The following is a 21106-nucleotide window of genomic DNA, read 5'->3' on the forward strand; positions in this document are numbered from 1 at the left end:
AGGGTAGGAATAAATGGTAAATTTTCAAAATGGAGAGGGGTAACTAGTGGTGTTCCCCAAGGGTCAGTGCAAGGACCAATCCTATTCAACTTATTCATAAATGATCTGGAGAAAGGGGTAAACAGTGAGGTGGCAAAGTTTGCAGATAGTACTAAACTGCTCAAGATAGTTAAGACCAAAGCAGACTGTGAAGAACTTCAAAAAGATCTCACAAAACTAAGTGATTGGGCAACAAAATGCAAATGAAATTGAATGTGCATAAATGTAAAGTAATGCACATTGGAAAAAATAACCCCAACTATACTTACAATAGAATATGATGCGGGTTAATTTAGCTACAACTAATCAGGAAAGAGATCTTGGAGTCATTGTGGATAGTTCTCTGAAGACATCCACGCAGTGTGAAGCGGCAGTCAAAAAAGCAAATAGGATGTTAGGAATCATTAAAAAAGGGATAGAAAATAAGATGGAGAATATCTTATTGCCCTTATATAAATCCATAGTATGCCCACATCTTGAATACTGCATACAGATGTGATCCCCCTCATCTCAAAAAAAATATACTGGCATTAGAAAAGGTTCAGAAAAGGGCAATTAAAATGATTAGGGGTTTGGAACGGGTCCCATATGAGGAGAGATTAAAGATGGTAGGACTTTTCAGCTTGGAAAAGAGGAGACTAAGGGGGGATATGATAGAGGTATATAAAATCATGAGTGGTGTGGAGAAAGCGAATAAGGAAAAGTTATTTACTTGTTCCCATAACATAAGAACTAGGGGCCACCAAATGAAATTAATGGATAGCAAGTTTGAAACAAATAAAAGGAAGTTCTTCACACAGCGCACAGTCAACCTGTGGAACTCCTTGCCTGAGGAGGTTGTGAATGCTAGAACTATAACAGGGTTTAAAAGAGAACTAGACAAATTCATGGAGGTTAAGTCCATTAATGGCTATTAGCCAGGATGGGTAAGGAATGGTGTCCCTAGCCTCTGTTTGTCAGAGGGTGGAGATGGATGGCAGGCAAGAGATAACTTGATCATTACCTGTTAGGTTCACGCCCTTTAGGGCACCTGGCAATGGCCACTGTTGGCAGACAAGGTACTGGGCTGATGGACCTTTGGTCTGACCCAGTATGGCCATTCTTATGTTCTTATGAACATTACATGTAGCAATGCACATTTTTAATAAAGCTATTTAAAATAAATTAATTTAAAAGACAGACATCCACTTTTATAGCTGGTCTGAAATTCTTTTTTCCTGAAGAAATTTTTGATGAAAATGAAAAGAGTGTTTCTTAATGGAAATTTCGAGGGGTATATTCAAGTTTTCAATTAAAACTCAAAACTGAAACATTTCAGCGAAAAATTAGATTTGTAGTGCCTCATGAGTGTCTAGTGTGCTCCTTCTCTTCTTTGAGTGGACTACAGTATACACCACCCATAATGCAACACACTCCCCTTTTCAGAAGGGGGAGCTGGCGACATGGATTCTCTGGTTATGATGCATTATGGGAAATTACTCCAAATGGGCATTCCAGGCCATTGAGGAGAATAGGGAAACAAGAAGCAAACTACAAGTCATAGTTTGGGTAGGTTGTCATGTTTCCTAAGAGGCTGCAGGGCTGATTCAACTTTGACAGCAGGCAGTCAGTGAACAAAATACAGCCACATTCCAAACAAACACTGTGCTAACTGCAAAAAGAAACAGACTCTGATCATGTGATTTGCTTCCTTCATCCGGCAATCTAGGACAATCCATCCATATCAATGACAGGATATCATATATGCACTGATGTACAGCAATGAGCCACAACAGGACATGTGTTAGGCCATTGGTACAGGCTTCAGGTATGTTTAGCCTTTTGCCTACAAAGCGCTCCAGGAATTTAATAATGCATGCCCTGGCACGTCTTACTATTAGAGTATGTCTGATTATATTGAAAATTAAATAGAGAAGTTTATTGCACTTAGGGTGACCAGATAGCAAGTGTGAAAAATCAGGACAGAGGGTCGGGGGTAATAGGCCTATGTAAGAAAAAAAAGCCCCAATTATCTGGAATGTCCCTATAAAATCGGGTCATCTGGTCATCCTCATTGGACTGTATTCTTCCACTAAGAAAAATAGTTCCTGATAAAAGGAAAAGAGAAAATGATATTTTATTTTCCATCCTTGTCAGAATATATTTAACAGTAAGGTTCCGAGTGGTTAAAAGTTTCCAGACTGCTGCTGACAGGACAGTTTAGCACTTTTGGGCAGGGGCAGTCTGTTCCAAATGGACTTTTCCCTCTCCTTCCCCCTTATATTCTCTCCATACATCACCCCTACAATGAAACAGCAGCCTCCATTATCTTTTCTCTCTCCACGCACTTAGTAGAACGGGTGTATGTATTGCTTTTTTTAATTTTGTTTTTCAGTAGTGAGGTCCCAGATGTGCACTGAAAGGAGTTGGTACACAGGTGCATCATCATTAAAAAAAATCATATGACCAATCACAATATGACTTTAGACAATCTAGGAACTTAGCCATACTCAATGAGCATGTTTCATTGTATAATGAATTTCTTTTACTTTATACTACATAATGTTTATGACCACCAGATGTGATTTAAATCCCCAACTCCTAATGCTGCACACATTAATTTCTAGCTGGTGCTTAAAAAGGTTTTATCTTTAACTAGCTTGTCCTTTGCAAATCTGTCTGGTGCACTTAACACAGATAGAAATTTTGAAAGAAGAAAAACCCAGATAATAAAAAACAGTGTTATGTTGAATTACATTCATGTACCACCTTAAAAACTGCATCTTTGCTCTTCGGGACTGTAACGTTATCTGATTAAAATATAACCGTATAGATCATTGTTGCAACCACTGTTATATATTTGCAGCAAATCTTGTACAAAGGTTGTAAACCAAGGTGTCTATGAAAAGATTATGATTTGCTGGTTATGGTTATGCTATCTGTATGCTTGTATCATTTTTGTATTTGAAGTTATAAGTATTGGCTCTATACTTGGATTTCAAATGTTTGCTCCTGGGAAAATGCCCACAAGGTAACGCCCAGCACATCTTGGAAGGACTATTCAAATTGAGTGGCTCATCAAAAGAATGTTTAACTGACAATGGACCATGGGAGACGTCTATCTACACTTAATGGAGTTTTCTGCTGTGACTAGGCAAAATTCATGGACATGTGACTTGCCCATGTGACTCCAAACTCCATTTTATTGCTGTAATTTTCCACAGTAAGAACAATGGAAGGCCCTTCACATGGGAAAAGTTATAAAAGGCCCTGAAAACACCTCTGTTTTGTCTTCAATCCTGCTTCTTATCTCTGGAGGAACTTTGCTATAAACTGAAGCTCTGAACAAAGGACTGAATGACCCATCCAAGCTATGGATGTACTCCAGAGACTTGACTTAAGCCAGCACTTTATTCCATCACTGCTACAAGCCTGAACCAAGAACTTTACCATTACTGTATGTAATTGATTCCTTAAACCAATTTTAACTCTCACCTTTCTTTCTTTCTTTTTTATAAATAAACCTTTAGATTTTAGATACTAAAGGATTGGCATCAGCATAATTTTTGGGTAAGATCTAAGTAATATATTAACCTTGGTGTGTGGCTTGTCCTTTGGGATCAGAAGAACCTATTATTTGATGAGATTGTAATGAATCACTCATCTAAATCCAGTGTTTTTGGTGGTGATATAAGAACTGGAACGCCGGAGGAAACTGCCTTAATGTTTTCTTGTTAGCCAGTATGGTGAAACAGAAGTTTACTTTTGTGGCTGGTTTGGTATATCTTATAAAATAACCACCACCGGTTTTGGGTTGTTTGCGCCCTATTTTTCAGCAGTTCGTCCTAAATTTGGCATCCTCAGTTGTGACCCATTAAGGCACGGTTTCAGGGACAATGGACAGTCTACAGAGATTGCCAGTTTGTTGGATTAAGGGGGAGCCTATAAGGAAGCACTGCACCAGGAAAGAGAGAAAGGTCTGTGACCTCGGCAAGGAAGATATTCAGTTGGCATTTGTAGGCAGAGCCAGTTCCAGGAACCCTCCTTCCATACTCTCTCCCACCTTTGCCTGTTCACAGGTATTGGTCCATCTTATTGGAGGAAGCATGTAGGGATAGATTTTCAAGTTCTATATTGGATGTAGCTCCATGATGAACTGAAGGCCACCAAGGGTAGGCTGAGAAACGTGTTCTTCATAGGGGTAAGAACAAAGGGGCTCTTCTTCCCTTTTGAAAAAGGGGAAGAGAGAAGAAGAGAAAGACAGGACCAGATGTGTAGTAGTGAAGGAGCATAACAGGAGTGAGCTTATTCTGCTCAATCTTCACCTTAAAATTGGGAGAAAACATATACTGCTCCATAGGATAGTCAAGAGTTAGCACTTAAACCTGGGCACTTGAGAATACTTGCTTATACATCAGCATGCAAAGTTGGAAACTGTCCAAGATTTTTTGCGAGGAAGAACCCAGGAAGAAGTGGTAACAGTCATGATAGGGCCCCTTCCACCTGCAATTCGGATAGCAGTAAAATGGCCTTGATCCTCAACAACAGAAGCAAAAATCCTAACAAAGTTACTTTTTCCTGAAGTACAACATACTCACCCGATTAGAGTCTATACCATTAACCTGGCAAAGCTGCTCAAGCATCCACTGTGATCTCCTTACAAACGACGTGGAACCTTCAAACTGTTTGACTTTTGTAATAGACGCCTGGGAGGGTTTCTTGTTTGTCACTGAACACATAAAAGAAAGCAAAAAAATATAAATACACACATGCGTGCGTGTGCGCGCACACCATACGAAAACACACTTATGTATGAATAGCATTAGCAAAGAAGTGTCATTTACAGAACTTAGGATAAAACAACTCAACACTACCTGTCAGGAAGGCACTACTTTCCACAGCCTCAAGTATAAGGGAGGAAAAGGATAACCACAAGGATTGTAAAGCGCTTTGCGATCCACTGATGAAAAGTACTATATATCAAAATATCAACCAGAAATTATCATTTTGGGGCAAGCACACAAGGTAACAGTGACATGGCATATTAATAAAAAAAAGCAATGGATGCCTTACAACTAAAACAACAAGAAATGAAAAATAAATTTTGATAAAAAAAGGGAGTGTGCAGAATGCCAGGAAACACAGACAACCTAGAAAAGCACATAGCAGAATGACATGGAAAACTTGGATCACCATGTCTGTGCAAAGACCAGGAGAAAATGTCAATGAGTGGTTCTGAGTGAATGTGTTTCACTCGTGGCAAAGAAACTGCACTGAGGATGGAGAATGTAAGTTTTCTTCTTTTCAAAAAATAAATATGACTTGTATATTTTATTCAAAAACTATTCCCTTTGTTGTAAGTAACCTTTAATACACATGCATTTATAATTATTTACTACAATTACAGCATTTTAAAGTTATGAATTAATTACTGCCTCACAGTCTTCCTATACATTAGCTAATCTACTGTTAAGATTATTACTGTTATTACTAATAACTAGATCATCAGTACAACTTAAAGATGGGGCTTAAACACTACCTGCCTTATTTACTGATGAATTTTGCACATTAGTAAAGCCAGCAGGATTTGGCCATCAATACTGAACTTTGTATATGTTAAATGATAAAAAAAAACTCCTTTTGCAATTCAAGATGAGAAAATTTGCATTCATATTACAACACCACAAGCTTTAGATTATACGATGGTCCTTCTGAGCATACATCCCCAGTCATTCAAAAATCACCAAGTCAGGCCTTGAAAAATTATGAGCTAGACTTAAAAATCATCAGATTAGAAAGACAGAAAGAAAGAAATTTTAGGTTCCTTGTACCGTATTTGCCTTCTGGTTTCGAAGACTTTAGGGCACATTTGCTTCATATTTGCATGCTTTTCTACAGAACCATAAGAGCCAGACTTTTTTTTTTTAAAGTAAAAGCTGAGCTTCTCATGAAATAACATGACTCCTAGAGCTGGCACTTAAAGACAAACAACAAATATAGTTTGGTTTTGTATTAAAAATATCATATGCCATAGTTTCGCTGGTTCCCTATAGTACTTAAGGGATGCTGGGCATTGAAGTCCACAGTGTCAGCTTTCCCTGGTTAGGGGGCTTCAGCTGGTGAATCTCAGCACTTCTAATAAGCACTGGGATAGGAAAATGGGCAATTGGGAAGCATTCATGGAAGGCAGAGATGGGCAGAAGCAGAAATCTTTCTTTTCCACCCACCAAGAGTCCAAAACTTAAAAGATTGTTCAAGACAAAAACCGCCTAAACCTTATTAACGGATATGAAATTTCATTGTTCAATACCATATACTCTTGTAAGCAACTTCTCTCGCTCTAGCATATCACATTAGCTCCTGTAATGGAAATATTCAAAATCTAAAAAAGAGATGGGGACAAAGTTACTTTTATTCCAGTGCATCCTTGTTACAATGTTCTGTGACACCACAGTGATAAATTTACTTCCTTGAGTCTCTAAACATAAATATCAAACAGTGTGCTCTACAGGAGATGGACAGCAAGTCAAAACCTTGCCATATATATAACCTATTGCCAGTCTTCAATTTTAACCAATAAATTGGACAAGCAACAAAATGTAGCATGCTAGAAAGGGAACTATAAGTATTTGATTAGCATTTTTATTAACTGTGTTCCCAACATTTACACATCGTTCTTTACTTTTTAACTCCTGTGCCATGGGCTATATTTCCATCCAGGATATCCACCTGCTTTAGGCTCTGGCTTTCACACTGGTACACAGAATATGCCAGTGAACGTCTGTAAAATTGTCTCTAATTCATTGCATTACTGGCTAGTCTTTTGGTGACTTTTCCTTAGTGAACTCCAAGTGGAAATTACAGAGACCCTCTTTTGATATACATATGATGTGACAAAAATCATTGTTTCCTCTCTGATGCCATGTCAGGATACATATTCCTCATTGGTAAAACAAGTACTATACTTTTCAGGTCCAGAGGCATTACTAAGTTCCTTATAAGCCTCTATGCTGTTAAATGCTTCCGAAAACAGAACCAAAAAGTTATACATCTTTGTCCTTGTTACCAGTTAAATATTCTTATTCCTATACCCTTTCACTGGCTTATTGCCCATGCCTGGGCCTATCCACTCATTCATTTCTTCCTCCTCTTGTATTTTTGTAACAGTGAAGCAGCAAGATTGTAAATTCTTCAAATAGCCACGTTCTGTTTGCCCATCTTCACTTGTCCTTTAACGTTACTGTGGACTTTCATGTCAATGATTGATTCACAACCCTACAGAGTCTGCCAGTAGTCCCTAACATAACAACCTACACTGATTTAATATGCTCAATATTTAAAAAGTTTAGTTACTTATTTACAGTATATAGTCAAAACACATAGTAAACTATACATAATAATGACATGTTTCAGAGTAGCAGCCGTGTTAGTCTGTATTCGCAAAAAGAAAAGGAGTACTTGTGGCACCTTAGAGACTAACAAATTTATTTGAGCATAAGCTTTCGTGAGCTACAGCTCACTTCAACAGATGAATGCATCAGATGAAGTGAGCTGTAGCTCACGAAAGCTTAAGCTCAAATAAATTTGTTAGTCTCTAAGGTGCCACAAGTATTCCTTTTCTTTTTGCGTATACATAATAATGACATTACTGTCAATTTCCCTGGATATTTCATAAACTTAGTTGAATTTTGCACTAAAAAAGGAAGTAATTAAACCACAGGCAAAATACAGTTTGATATTTATTCTAGCACAGAACTCCTTAAATTCTCTCACTTGTTCAAATAAATAGGTTCCATATACTTCAGAATAAAACAGAGATCATGTAACTAAAAACTAAGCTCAATTATAACAAACAATATACTAACTATACTCCAAAAACATTAAGAGTGGTGGGAACATACCACACTAGACTGCCGTTGCACTTAAAAAATATAGAAAACCATACAACTTAAACAAACACACTATCCTCAGTGTTTTGAAATGTGCTTAAAAGATTAAAGCTAACTTTCAAAAACTGGAATAAAGGCTTCCTCTATTAGACTCACTCCCTAAACACAGAAAGGAGATGTCTTTTTTGTTGATGTAAATCATATACATTTTTGACTTCTCAATAAGTAGTTTAGGAACCATCTTACAATTTTTAAATAACTATATGAATACTTTTTAAATAACTATATGAATACTTTGTTACATCTTATTCCTGTCTCCTACTTCATATTTCTGTTGCTTTATGATGTCTTCACTCACTTGAAAGTACGTTATATTATTATCCCTGCATTTCTCACAATGCTATTTTGTAAATTCACTGTGCTGGACAATCTGGTTATTTAATAACACTGTGTTATTACGGTTTTCCCCTTGTCCTCTGGATTACCTATATTTCTAAAATCCTTTTACCTCCTAGTGTGCCTGAAGCAGAGACTGTGAAGTTTAGGGAGACTTGCTGTGTTTTTTGCTTTCAGATGCTGACATTTAAATCTCTCCCTTTTTGATACAGTGTATAAAGCAGCATGTGAAATTGCAGAAGTATGCATTTTAAATCAGATCTTCTATAAATATACTACTGAATAAATGAACAGTACCAAAAAGTTTTGTAAAGAGCCAAAGCTTTGGTCAGGCAGTTTCTACTAGTAAATAATACTAAAAAAAAAAACAACCAAAAAACCAACCCCCCTCCCCTCCAAAATCCCAAACCCTGTCTTCCACTGCCTCAACACCCATCAGATAAAGGGTTTACATCTACATTCATTAGTTGTTAGGGGAAAAAATAAAGTCATTTACCTTTACTATAACATTGTCACAAATCAATGTATCTGGTTATAAAAAGACATGGTTTTGCTGGTGCATTTGAGTAACAAATGAAGACCTTTATCATACGAAAAGTTCTAGTCTTTTGACATTATCTTAGATTTACACACACACACACACACACACACACACACACACACACACACACATTGTTTCCCAGTTACAGGAGAGATTCAATACAATAACAGAAAATCCATTTCTGGGAGAACAAGGGCAGGCCAAAACCCCACCATCTACATGCTTCCCAAGGCATACAGACAAGGGAACCCAGGCAGACCCATCATATCTGGCCACGGTACTCTTATTAAAGTAATATCAGGACCCACAGAAACCATTCTCAAACCGCTCACCACATAAAGAGCCAACTTTCTCTAAGACAAAACTGGTTTCCTCCACAAACTCTGCAACATTGACAATCTACCTCAAAACACCATTCTTGCCACCGTGAATGTCACTACCCTATACACCAACATCTCTCACAATGACAACATAGCTACCTGCTTCAAATATGTACAAGACAATGGACAGACAACTTAAACTCCCTCATAGACTTCCACCACAACAACCACCACCCATCAATTAAATTCCCTCTGGAACACTTCCACACTAGCATCAACTTCCTGAACACTATGATCAGCTTCAGCAATGGCACCTTACAGACAACTACATACAAGAAACCCATGGATCACCACACCTATCTTCATAGATCCAATAACCATCCCAAACACACCAAGAAATCAGTTATCTATGGCCAAGCACTCAGATACCACAGAATATTCTCTGAGGAGAACATAAAGGATACACAGGTTAACACTACTAAAAACCATCTTCCCCAAACCTTCCACCAGAGAAGTAGATGGCATCATGGAATGGGCCACCCAAATACCCTGAGAAAACCTGCTTCAGTACAGAAATAAACCCCTCTCTGATCACACACCCCTAGTTGTTACCTACCACCCCACACTGGAAGCCATAAAGGGTATCAAACAACTACAACCCATACTCATCCTGAAAGAAATCTTTCCTGAACCCCCTCTTCTGGCCTTCAAACAAGCCCCCAACCTCTCTAAGCTCATCATCAGAGGCAAGCTCCCCCAGACTAGGGGACACCAACTCAAAAGTGGCACCAGACCCTGCCAGAACAGATGCAAAACCTGCAGACACCTCTCCACTGCTTTAAATGATCAATACCCCCCACAACATACCTTTCAAGATGTATGGCTCCTACACTTATAGATTCATAGATACTAAGGTCAGAAGGGACCATTCTGATCATCTAGTCCGACCTCCTGCACAGCGCAGGCCAAAGAATCTCACCCACCCACTCCTACAAAAAACCTCACCTATGTCTGAGCTATTGAAGTCCTTAAATCATGGTTTAAAGACTTCAAGGAGCAGAGAAGCCTCCCTCAAGTCACCCATGCCCCATGCTACAGAGGAAGGCGAAAACCTCCAGGGCCTCTCCAATCTGCCCTGGAGGAAAATTCCTTCCCGACCCCAAATATGGCAATCAGCTAAACCCTGAGCATATGGGCAAGATTCACCAGCCAGATACTACAGAAAATTCTTTCCTGGGTAACTCACCTACCATCCATCTAATATCACATCTCAGGGGATTAGTCCTATTTACCCTGAATATTTAAAGATCAATTACTTACCAAAATCCCATTATCCCATCATACCATCTCCTCCATAAACTTATCGAGTAGAATCTTAAAACCCGATAGATCTTTTGCCCCCACTGCTTCCCTTGGAAGGCTATTCCAAAACTTCACTCCTCTGATGGTTAGAAACCTTCGTCTAATTTCAAGTCTAAACTTCCTGGTGGCCAGTTTATACCCATTTGTTCTTGTGTCCACATTGGTGCTGAGCTGAAATAATTCCTCTCCCTCTCCTGTATTCATCCCTCTGATATATTTATAGAGAGCAATCATATCTCCCCTCAACCTTCTTTTAGTTAGGCTAAAAAAGCCAAGCTCCTTAAGTCTCCTTTCATAAGACAAGTTTTCCATTCTTCGGATCATCCTAGTAGCCCTTCTCTGTACCTGCACCAGTTTGAATTCATCCTTTTTAAACATGGGAGACCAGAACTGCACACAGTATTCTAGTGCCTTGTATAATGGTACTTGTATAAATGCCTCTCCTGATGCATCCCAAAACCGCATTAGCTTTTTTCACAGCCATATCACATTGGCAGCTCATAGTCATCCTATGATCAACCAATACTCCAAGGTCCTTCTCCTCTTTTTTTACTTCTAATTGATGCATCACCAGCTTGTAACTAAAATTCTTGTTATTAATCCCTAAATGCATAACCTTACACTTCTCACTATTAAATTTCATCCTATTACTATTACTCCAGTTTACTTGCCTAACACAACATATGGTTTCAGAGTAGCAGCCGTGTTAGTCTGTATTCGCAAAAAGAAAAGGAGTACTTGTGGCACCTTAGTCTCTAAGGTGCCACAAGTACTCCTTTTCTTTTTACAACATATGGTGTACCTCATCCAGTGCACTAAATGCCTCAATAACAATGATATTGGTGAAGCCAGAAAATCACTACAACAATCCGGAATGAACTCACACAGGACAAAAGACAAAAATACCATGTCACCTATAGGTGTACACTTTTCACAAAGTGATCACTCTCTATCTGATCTATCAGTCCTCATGCTCAAAGGAAACCTGCACAACACATTTATGAGCCAGAGAGCTTGAAATTCATAACTTTGCTAGACCCTAAAAATCACAGTCTTAAGAAATAGACAGGATTTATGTCTTATTATAACAATCTGTGACCTATTAACTTACCTTCTTTTCCTATGACAACAGGGGTGTTAACCGACCACTTCACCTTGAATGGTCCCTTATAAGTAGTTAGCGCATATTCTATTAAACTTATCTGTCCAATCTTGTATTTAGCTATGACACTGAGTAAGTTTCCCAGACCTGAAGAACTCTGTGTAGCTTGAAACCTTGTCTCTCTCATCAATAGAATTTGGTCCAATAAAAAGATATTACCTCATCCACCTTATCTCTATAATATATATACACACACAGACATCACTTTTCCTTAAGGTATAGTAAGGCCCAGATTTAGCATTATATTTAAGCACTATGGTCCACTTTTGAAGAGCAGCACTTCTACTTTCATAGATCAGAGCGTTAGTACATGAACACTATTATTCTAAATCCTCATTCACAATATGAGCCAAAAGCTCTCATGGTACATCAACCGTAAAAACAATGTTCCATAACAAACATTAGACTATTTTAGAATCTGATGACAGACAACTTTGATTTATATTCATTTAAAAAACAAAACAAAAACAAAAAACTTGTTGCCTGAATCAACAAAAAAAGATAGCTGGCATAACACTGGAATCTTGTCGATGCTGTTCATTCAGCTGATATAAGTCAATATTGAATAATATTAGAAAAAATGAAATCCTTGGAGACAGTTCAGGACAGAAGTAGTGATACTAAGCATCCATTATGAAGTGCTGATGTTACAGGTGATACAGTACTCTATGAAAAAGGGAGATTTGATGTGTTTCCTTAACATTCTTTCAAGACTATCTACTACTATCCTAGATGGGGTTTCCAGCTCAGACGAGAAAAAAAAAGTTTGGAGAGTGTGTTCCATAGGTCAGTAACACATGCGATTGACAAACGAGTCATTTGAAGTTCATCAATATGAAACAACTTCAGTAAGCTGAGCCTCTGCAGAAGAAAGGGGACAAAACAAACCTCCATAGGACAGTCCTAGAGTCAGGAGAACATTTCTATACCAATTTAGCACAGCATTCATATCACTCCATTCATAAGGTTGTGGATTAATGGATTCATGGTCATTAAATGTAGAGTAATCAAAAAGACAGGTTCCAAACATTGATATTTGGGCAGGTCTCGCTAGTAGGAAACAAGATCTATAAGTGGTGGGAAAAGGAAAACCCACCAAAAAATTCTACCTCCCCCACTTCTCATGTTGGTTGATCTCTTCAATCAACCTCATTAAACCACTTTTTGTAGTAGGCTATGCTGTGGAGACATGAGTGTTCGAAGATACAGCTCATTAATGTTAGTTATTCTTTGTTTAAAAACCCTTTACTTCCTAGGAATTCAATTTTATCTTAATTGGCATGATACTCTTGGAATACTAGCTGTTCTCTCTTTGGGTCCCATTGACCTTGAACTGTCACATGTCATTGAACAGATCTAGTTATTATTTCTCCTTGCATGTGTTAGTAGTTAAGACAAATTCTAAGCTAGAACTTCCAGAATGCCCAAAACCAATCTTCCTGTCCCCCACCAAAAGTATTTAAAAACAACTTGAAAACTTCCTTTAGAGCATGACAGGTTGACAGAGGCATGACAGACATTACACAAACGTATTGGCAGATGGGAGTAGCATGCTGACTACCTACTCATTATGTTGCTTTGCAAACTAGAGCATAAGAACGGCCATACTGGGTCAGACCAAAGATCCATCGAGCCCAGCATTCTGTATTCTGACTGTGGCCAATGCCAGGTGCCCCAGAGGGAATGAACAGAACAGGTAATCATCAAGTGATCCATCCCCTGTCGCCCATTCCCAGCTTCTGGTAAACAGAGGTTAGGAACACCATACAAAGGCTAGGGACACTAGTAGCACTTTCACACAAGTTACAGAGTGGGTATGAACTTTGCCAGCATCCTGTAAGTCTTGTTTTTTTTTTAAATCAGTAAAAATAAGTACAAAATCATTTTGTTTCTGTTCCTTGCTCAGACAGATACAAATAAATATATTAACTCATTTTGTCTTTATTTTTTTTAAACATGTCCAATGCTTTCTGTAGTTTAAACATCAGCATTCTATGCTATGGCATGAGAAGTTTGCGCTGAGGGTAACCTCAAGGAATGGTGAAATGCTCTGGAATTCTGAACAAGGTTAATATACATCACGAAAGAGCAGAAATGTATTATGAAAAGGCGACAGTCATTCCATAGTTAAAGACTGTGCTAGCTTCTTGGCATTAGCCTGAATTTCAGCATCAATCACATGATGAAAAATAAGCCACAGTATCAAATGTAAGAAGGTTGCATAGGTTTAAGAGACATGCATCCAAAAAAAATATTGTTTCAAAACCAGATCAGAGACAGTGGTAGAAATATATAGATCAGATCTAGCTTCTTCATATTGTGCCAAAGTCTTGGAAATTGTTATGACAATTTGACACAAACTGAAACAGAAACCTCTTCTAATTCTGGCTCTGAAGCAGTAAATGCAAACCTCCTCGCCACACACAAAATTAAAGTGGTGTAGATATGAGGCTCCAGTTTTGACCCATGTGTCATTTAGAACAATTTTATTTATTTCTTCTGTTTTCTGAACTGTAACTGCCTTATTTGAAGCTGCTTGTAATAATTTATGAATAATACAGTCTGCTTGAGGTATTGTGTTTACTGTATGCACAAATTGAGTTAATTCACTAACACGTTTGTCAGGAAATGCAACCAGAAATGCGGGGGAGGAGGGGAGGAGAAGAGAGATCCTGGTATTCACTTCTCTACAATCACTTCAGGGAAAATACAGAGCTATCACTTTTAAAGTCCACCTTGACACCCTGCTGAGCCACCCAAACCAGTATAACAAGACTGGTTATAAGGAGACACAGGAGATGACAAAGGACTTTAGATAAAAATGCAAGCCCCCCAAGGACAGGAGCAGAGACACTATTGGGGAACCGACTGACATCCAGACCCCAGATGTCAGGATAAAAAATATCTGCCTAAGTCTTTAGGAAAGATAGACACACATATAGACTGTTTAAACCTCTTTTGCCTTGCCTTGTTCCGACTGTTAAGATTAAATGACACTTTGTTTTAAGGAAGACTGGTGTCACTCTATTCATAAGCTCCTGAAGGGAAGAACATAATGGAATCTGCTGGGTAAGCATGGCTGGCACACATTGTAACATAGCATCCAGTCTGAGAGTGGGAGAATAGTGGGATTCCACCATATGGAGATAAAGGCAAGCCTGAAGGGGTATACTCAATCTGAGACAAGTGACCAATGATGCAACTAGCCCTGTATGAGCACCTATTTCCCAAATTGGAACCACAAAATAATGCAAAAGCACTACTCAATGAATATATCTATCTATCTCAGACTACCCCCACCACAGCAGCCTTAGAAAAGAGAGAAATGGGCTTCATTAAATCCTGGCTCTGGGGGACCAAACATTTTTTAACTGGATCAATTCTGAAATACAGGTTGTTGTTGTGGAGGTTTTTTATTTTTATTTTTTTAAAATCTGCTTTTGAGGTCTTGATTTAGGATTGATGCATTTAGCTATGTAAGTCTTTACTTTGGAATAACAGATCTTCATTTAAAAATTCATTTTCTTTTTTGTTCAAAATACACTGTATGTAAAGTTCAAATGTACTGACTGCTGAAGTGAGCTGTAGCTCACGAAAGCTTATGCTCTAATAAATTTGTTAGTCTCTAAGGTGCCACAAGTACTCCTTTTCTTTCAGCAGGCAGTGTGAAACTCTAAAATCCTTTAGCTAATCAGAAATTCTATGACAAATGGCTTGATTGCCTCATCGCAATACAACTGGAAATTCTATGCATTTATAAAATGCTGAATGCATCAAATAACTACTGATGCAAGGAATTAGTGTATAAAGCCTTGGAGCAGTTATAAAGGAAGTGATTGCTACAATTGTTTATATTTTAACAAAAAAGAATTTTAGCTTTAACTGAATGCAGGAAAAGTTGCCCACACTGCTTAGACTATTTTTTATTTTAAAATCTAGATTTTTTTTAAAAAAAAACCCTATACTGAAAACAATGGTGATGGAATAATGCCACTACAAGAAATAAAACAGACCTTAAATTCGTTTTATGAAAATTATGTTAAAAGTGACTGAAGATGGGAAATTTGTCACTGTCCACAGAAATGTACTGCGTGGGTGTTAAGAGTGTGGTTAAAAGTATACCACGAATTTGGCATTTCCTTGCTTTTAAGGTTTTTAGTTGGGGTAGTGTCACGCCTAGCTAACCTTAATTCTTTGTAAAAGCTTATTTATGGAATCACAGACAGGTTAGAATAGCAAATTTGTCTAAAGAAAAAAAGAGACATGAGCAATGAGTGGTTAGTGTATGAGAGAATGTGAAAACTTAATAGCCCCTTCAAACCTTATGTAGTATAATTCACTGTGGAGATATGTACAGTATTTAAAATATGTTTAATAATTATGAAAATCGAAGTGTACATTCTTAATATGGATTTTTTTTCCAGTTGGACACCTTAATTTCCCCTCACAAAATGAAATGAATTAGGGTTGACTTTTCTTTGATTTATGCGTATACAAAGCATCAAATATAAAAAAAGTAAACGTATTTAAATTCTGATATTTTAGGGAGTGAGAACATTTGTAAAATATACAAGTAAATTTCCTTTCATTTTAATAATAGGGGATTTTTATGGCTCAGTATAAAAAAAACACTGGAAACAGTTTGACAATAGGCAGGCTGATAACTTTAGTTTTCATATTATAGAATCCCTCTATAATTCTCTCTTAATTGTAGGAGTGCTGCTCCTTACAAATATCATTAAATAAACTTTGAAGACAATACTCCTACAGGCTTTCAGGTCCCACCATGTGTAGCACAAGTACATAATACAGACTCCAGTCCCAGATTTTATTTATCCTTACTTGCCTCCCTCTCTTTCCCAACCCCTCAAAAAGAAAATAGATCATCTAAAGAGATTCGTGAATTTCTGCATGTCCTAAATGTTGATGATCCAGGTTCTAGTGAAATTTGTAGTCCAAAAATGGTTAGCAGTATCCTGGATATATATATGTATCTTCAGTTCATAGTCAGAATTAACACATCAGGCTTCATAACATGGTGTTTAATACCTGATACAGTCTGTATCTGGGAGCTATAATCTTGCAATGGTGGTAGCAGCAGGGGAGAAAAAATATTTTTCTAATAGGCTTTTTTAATCTCTGATTTGAAGATTTAAATTAAATCACTGATGTTACGCATGGGGGCTGGAAGAGTTAAACTGCAGCTTTGTATCCTTAAACACAAGGGAACTCAGAACTCAAAAGCTGCCTTTTCCACTCCCTCTCCCCAAACTTTTATGTCAATGCAACCAATTCAAATGAAGTCGGGTCCAATCCCGGAGGAATATATAACATTTTACAAATTTTCAAAGACAACATATCAATTGAAATTCTAACATTCAAATTCTCAAAACGTATGTGATGAATTATATATACACAATATTACCATTTACTAAAGGGAGCTGTGGTTTCTGACCTTCAAACAAAGTATCTTTTTTGTTCATCTGTCCAATTTCCACTCAATTCCACACCACTTTCTGAGTTCACTTTTATATTCAGAAGGAGAAAATGGAAAAAAGTGACCATGCTGAAATGGTACAAAAGTTTCAGAGACCTTGTGACAAATCCTTTCTTGTAAAGATTATAAAGTACACAGTCTGTAAAAAGAAGAAAAGATGCCCCTGACAGGGATTTCATAAAGGTTTCAATTCTTCTTTGAGATTCTTAAATCATTTTTAGTACATGAACTCTCAGAAAAGAGATGCACCTTTATTCCTCTAAAAGGGAGAAAGAACTCTCCTTTCTTCTCTCAGTTATATAGCTATCCTGGAGCAGCGTTTCCCAAACTTTCAAAAGCTAAGTTACCATAATTCAGGAAAATAAAACCTCCTTCAATCTGTATAATACTAGCAAGGTAGCATGGGGACAACCTGCAGTGTCACTCCCCAAAGGGGCTATGTACCATGTGATGGGTTCGGTCACAGAGACCCCCTTGGGACTGTCACCTGACATGCTGAGACTACCTCTGAGACCGTTTTCTTTGCCAGTTTGGGCCTCCAGAACCCTGCCTTGTTGAGCCAGACACTCAAGCCTGCTGCAACACAAACCCAGGGTCTGAACCACACCCCCAAAACTGCAGATTTAACTGGGGGCAGGGGGGGAGTGTGGATGCTACTTTTCCTTCTCTGAACTATGCTATACCAGGTAACTATCAGAAGGTCGCAGTACCAACACAGGGTCAGCATCATCCAACCAAGGCTTGCTGATGCAAATATGGTAACATGAAAATCTAGAAAGAAAAGGAGTACTTGTGGCACCTTAGAGACTAACAAATTTATTAGAGCATAAGCTTTCGTGAGCTACAGCTCACTTCGGATTGTTAGTCTCTAAGGTGCCACAAGTACTCCTTTTCTTTTTGCGAATACAGACTAACACGGCTGCTACTCTGAAACCTATTAAAATCTAGGTATCATTACCTTGATGCAGTTCTACGTTAAATCCATAATCTTAATATAACCAAAAGACTTGAAGAGACTTTGACATTGGTTTCTAGGTAGTATTGGTTATCTTCAGCCCCAGTCCTGAAGTCAAGGGTTTACCATGGAGACCCAACAGCCAAACCACATGTTGTAAGTTCCAGGATCAGAGCCTCAATCAATACTGATTTAGCATGTTAGAATATATTGCCAGAAAAATGCCAACTGGTCTGCAGAAGATTTTTCTGCAGCTTCCAGAATTGTATAGGTTAAAGGTTTAAGAAACAAAGGACTAAAACATAATCTTCTGTCATATGGATGAGTGATAATCAACAATGGAATGAAAGCTACCCCGCAGATGCATACTTAATCACAGTACTGTTCAAACAATCACAGTACAATTCAAACAATAGATTAAACTCTCCTCCAAACACAGCTGAACATGCTTTCCTTTTATTTATATATAAAAAGAGGAAGGATATTCTAGAAATAAAATCTGATTATTATTCTTTGGAAGTAACACTAAAGACAGAAAACCATGAATACAGAGTAGTAGATCGCAATATGGGATTCAAATTATGCAACCTTATTTTCTTCTTCTCTCTTTCTAATTCTGCAGCTTTTACAATAGTGGACTATGTATGAATCAAATAAAAGATGATGTTTTCTTAAAAAAAAGAACCCACACATGAACTAAAACCAATAGTGAGAGCTACATCACCAGATTCCCACTGTTCCTCAGATATTCTTGTTAACTGCTGGAAATAGCCTACCTTGCTTGTCACCATGAAAGGTTTTCCTCCTTTCCCCCCCTCCCCCCGCTGCTGGTGATGGCTTATCTTAAGTGATCACTCTCCTTACAGTGTGTATGATAAACCTATTGTTTCATGTTCTCTGTGTGTGTGTATATAAATCTCTCCTCTGTTTTTCCACCAAATGCATCCGATGAAGTGAGCTGTAGCTCACGAAAGCTTATGCTCTAATAAATTTGTTAGTCTCTAAGGTGCCACAAGTACTCCTTTTCTTTTTGCGAATACAGACTAACACGGCTGCTACTCTGAAACCTGTCATTATGCAAGGCACTGAATTTAGCCGTATAGAGTGGAAATCTGTCAACTTCATGAAAAAACTCATACAGATACAGACAGACATCATCTTCCTCTCCAAATGCAAACAGATGGACATCATACCAAAAGGACTGAAGGTCAAAAATCCATTACAATCTACAATCTACCACACAGACTATGCTGACAGCTTGTGCCACACACTCTCAAAGAAACTGCGGAACCACCTGATCAACATCCTCTAAAGCAAACAGGGAAAGATTAAGAATGAGCTCTCAAAACTGGATACTCTCATAAAGAACCAACCTTCCACACAAACTTCCTCATGGCTGGACTTTACAAAAACTAGACAAGCCATTTACAACACACACACTTTGCTTCTCTACAAAAGAAAAAGGACACTAAGCTATCTAAACTACTACATGCCACAAGGGGCCACAACAGTGGTTCCCGTAACCCACCCAGCAATATTGTTAATCTATCCAACTATACTCTTAGCCCAGCAGAAGAATCTGTCCTATCTCGGGGCCTTATCTTTTGCCACTCCACCCTCACGAACATGATACAGTTCTGTGGTGACCTAGAATCCTATTTTCGACGTCTCCGACTCAATGAATATTTCCAACACACCTCTGACCAACATATTAATCCACAGAGACCTTCCTACCAACACTACAAAAAGAAGGATTCTGGGTGGACTCCTCCTGAAGGTCGAAACAGCAGCCTGGACTTCTACATAGACTGCTTCCACCAACGTGCACGAGCTGAAATTGTGGAAAAGCAGCATCGCTTGCCCCATAACCTCAGCCATGCAGAACACAATGCCATCCACAGCCTCAGAAACAACTCTGACATCATAATCAAAAAGGCTGACAAAGGAGGTGCTGTCGTCATCATGAATAGGTCGGAGTATGAACAAGAGGCTACTAGGGAGCTCTCCAACACCACTTTCTACAAGCCATTACCCTCTGATCCCACTGAGAGTTACCAAAAGAAACTACAGCATTTGCTCAAGAAACTCCCTGAAGAAGCACAAGAACAAATCCACACAGACACACCCCTAGAACCTCGACCTGGGGTATTCTATCTGCTACCCAAGATCCATAAACCTGGAAATCCTGGATGCCCCATCATCTCAGGCATTGGCACCCTGACAGCAGGATTGTCTGGCTATGTAGACTCCCTCCTCTGGCCCTACGTTACCAGCACTCCCAGCTATCTTTGAGACACCACTGACTTCCTGAGGAAACTACAGTCCATTGGTGATCTTCCTAAAAACACCATCCTAGCCACTATGGATGTAGAAGGCCTCTACACCAACATTTCACACAAAGATGGGCTACAAGCCGTCAGGAACAGTATCCCCGATAATGTCAAGGCAAACCTGGTGGCTGAACTTTGTGACTTTGTCCTCACCCATAACTATTTCACATTTGGGGACAATGCATACCTTCAAGTCAGCGGCACTGCGATGGGTACCCGCATGGCCCCACAGTATGCCAACATTTTTATGGCTGACTTAGAACAACGCTTCTAAGCTCTCGTCTCCTAATGCCCCTACTCTACTTGCGCTACATTGATGACATCTTCATCATCTGGATCCATGGAAAAGAAACCCTTGAGGAATTTCACTATGATTTCAACAATTTCCATCCCACCATCAACCTCAGCCTGGACCAGTCCACACAAGAGATCCACTTCCTGGACACTACGGTGCTAATAAGCGATGGTCACATAAACACCACCCTATATCGGAACCCTACTGACCGCTATTCCTACCTACATGCCTCTAGCTTTCATCCAGATCATACCACACGATCCATTGTCTACAGCCAAGCTCTACGATATAACCGCATTTGCTCCAACCCCTCAGACAGAGACAAACACCTACAAGATCTC

General features: G+C 38.6%; 1 protein-coding gene across 3 annotated transcripts in view; it reads right to left on the reverse strand.

The window, feature by feature from the left end:
• Nucleotides 1-21106, reverse strand: part of STXBP6 (syntaxin binding protein 6) — a 232836-nt gene that overhangs the window by 63157 nt on the left and 148573 nt on the right. For all 3 annotated transcript variants that reach the window (XR_006282047.1, XM_043516494.1, XM_038404259.2), the window contains exon 3: nucleotides 4617-4747. Coding sequence is in view for 2 of the 3 variants with exons in the window: in XM_043516494.1 (XP_043372429.1) it covers nucleotides 4617-4747 (131 nt within the window). In the remaining variant the exon portion in view is untranslated. The remainder of the gene's footprint in view (nucleotides 1-4616; nucleotides 4748-21106) is intronic.

This window comes from Dermochelys coriacea, chromosome 6 (assembly GCF_009764565.3).
Source record: "Dermochelys coriacea isolate rDerCor1 chromosome 6, rDerCor1.pri.v4, whole genome shotgun sequence".
Classification (NCBI taxonomy): Eukaryota; Metazoa; Chordata; order Testudines; family Dermochelyidae; genus Dermochelys; species Dermochelys coriacea.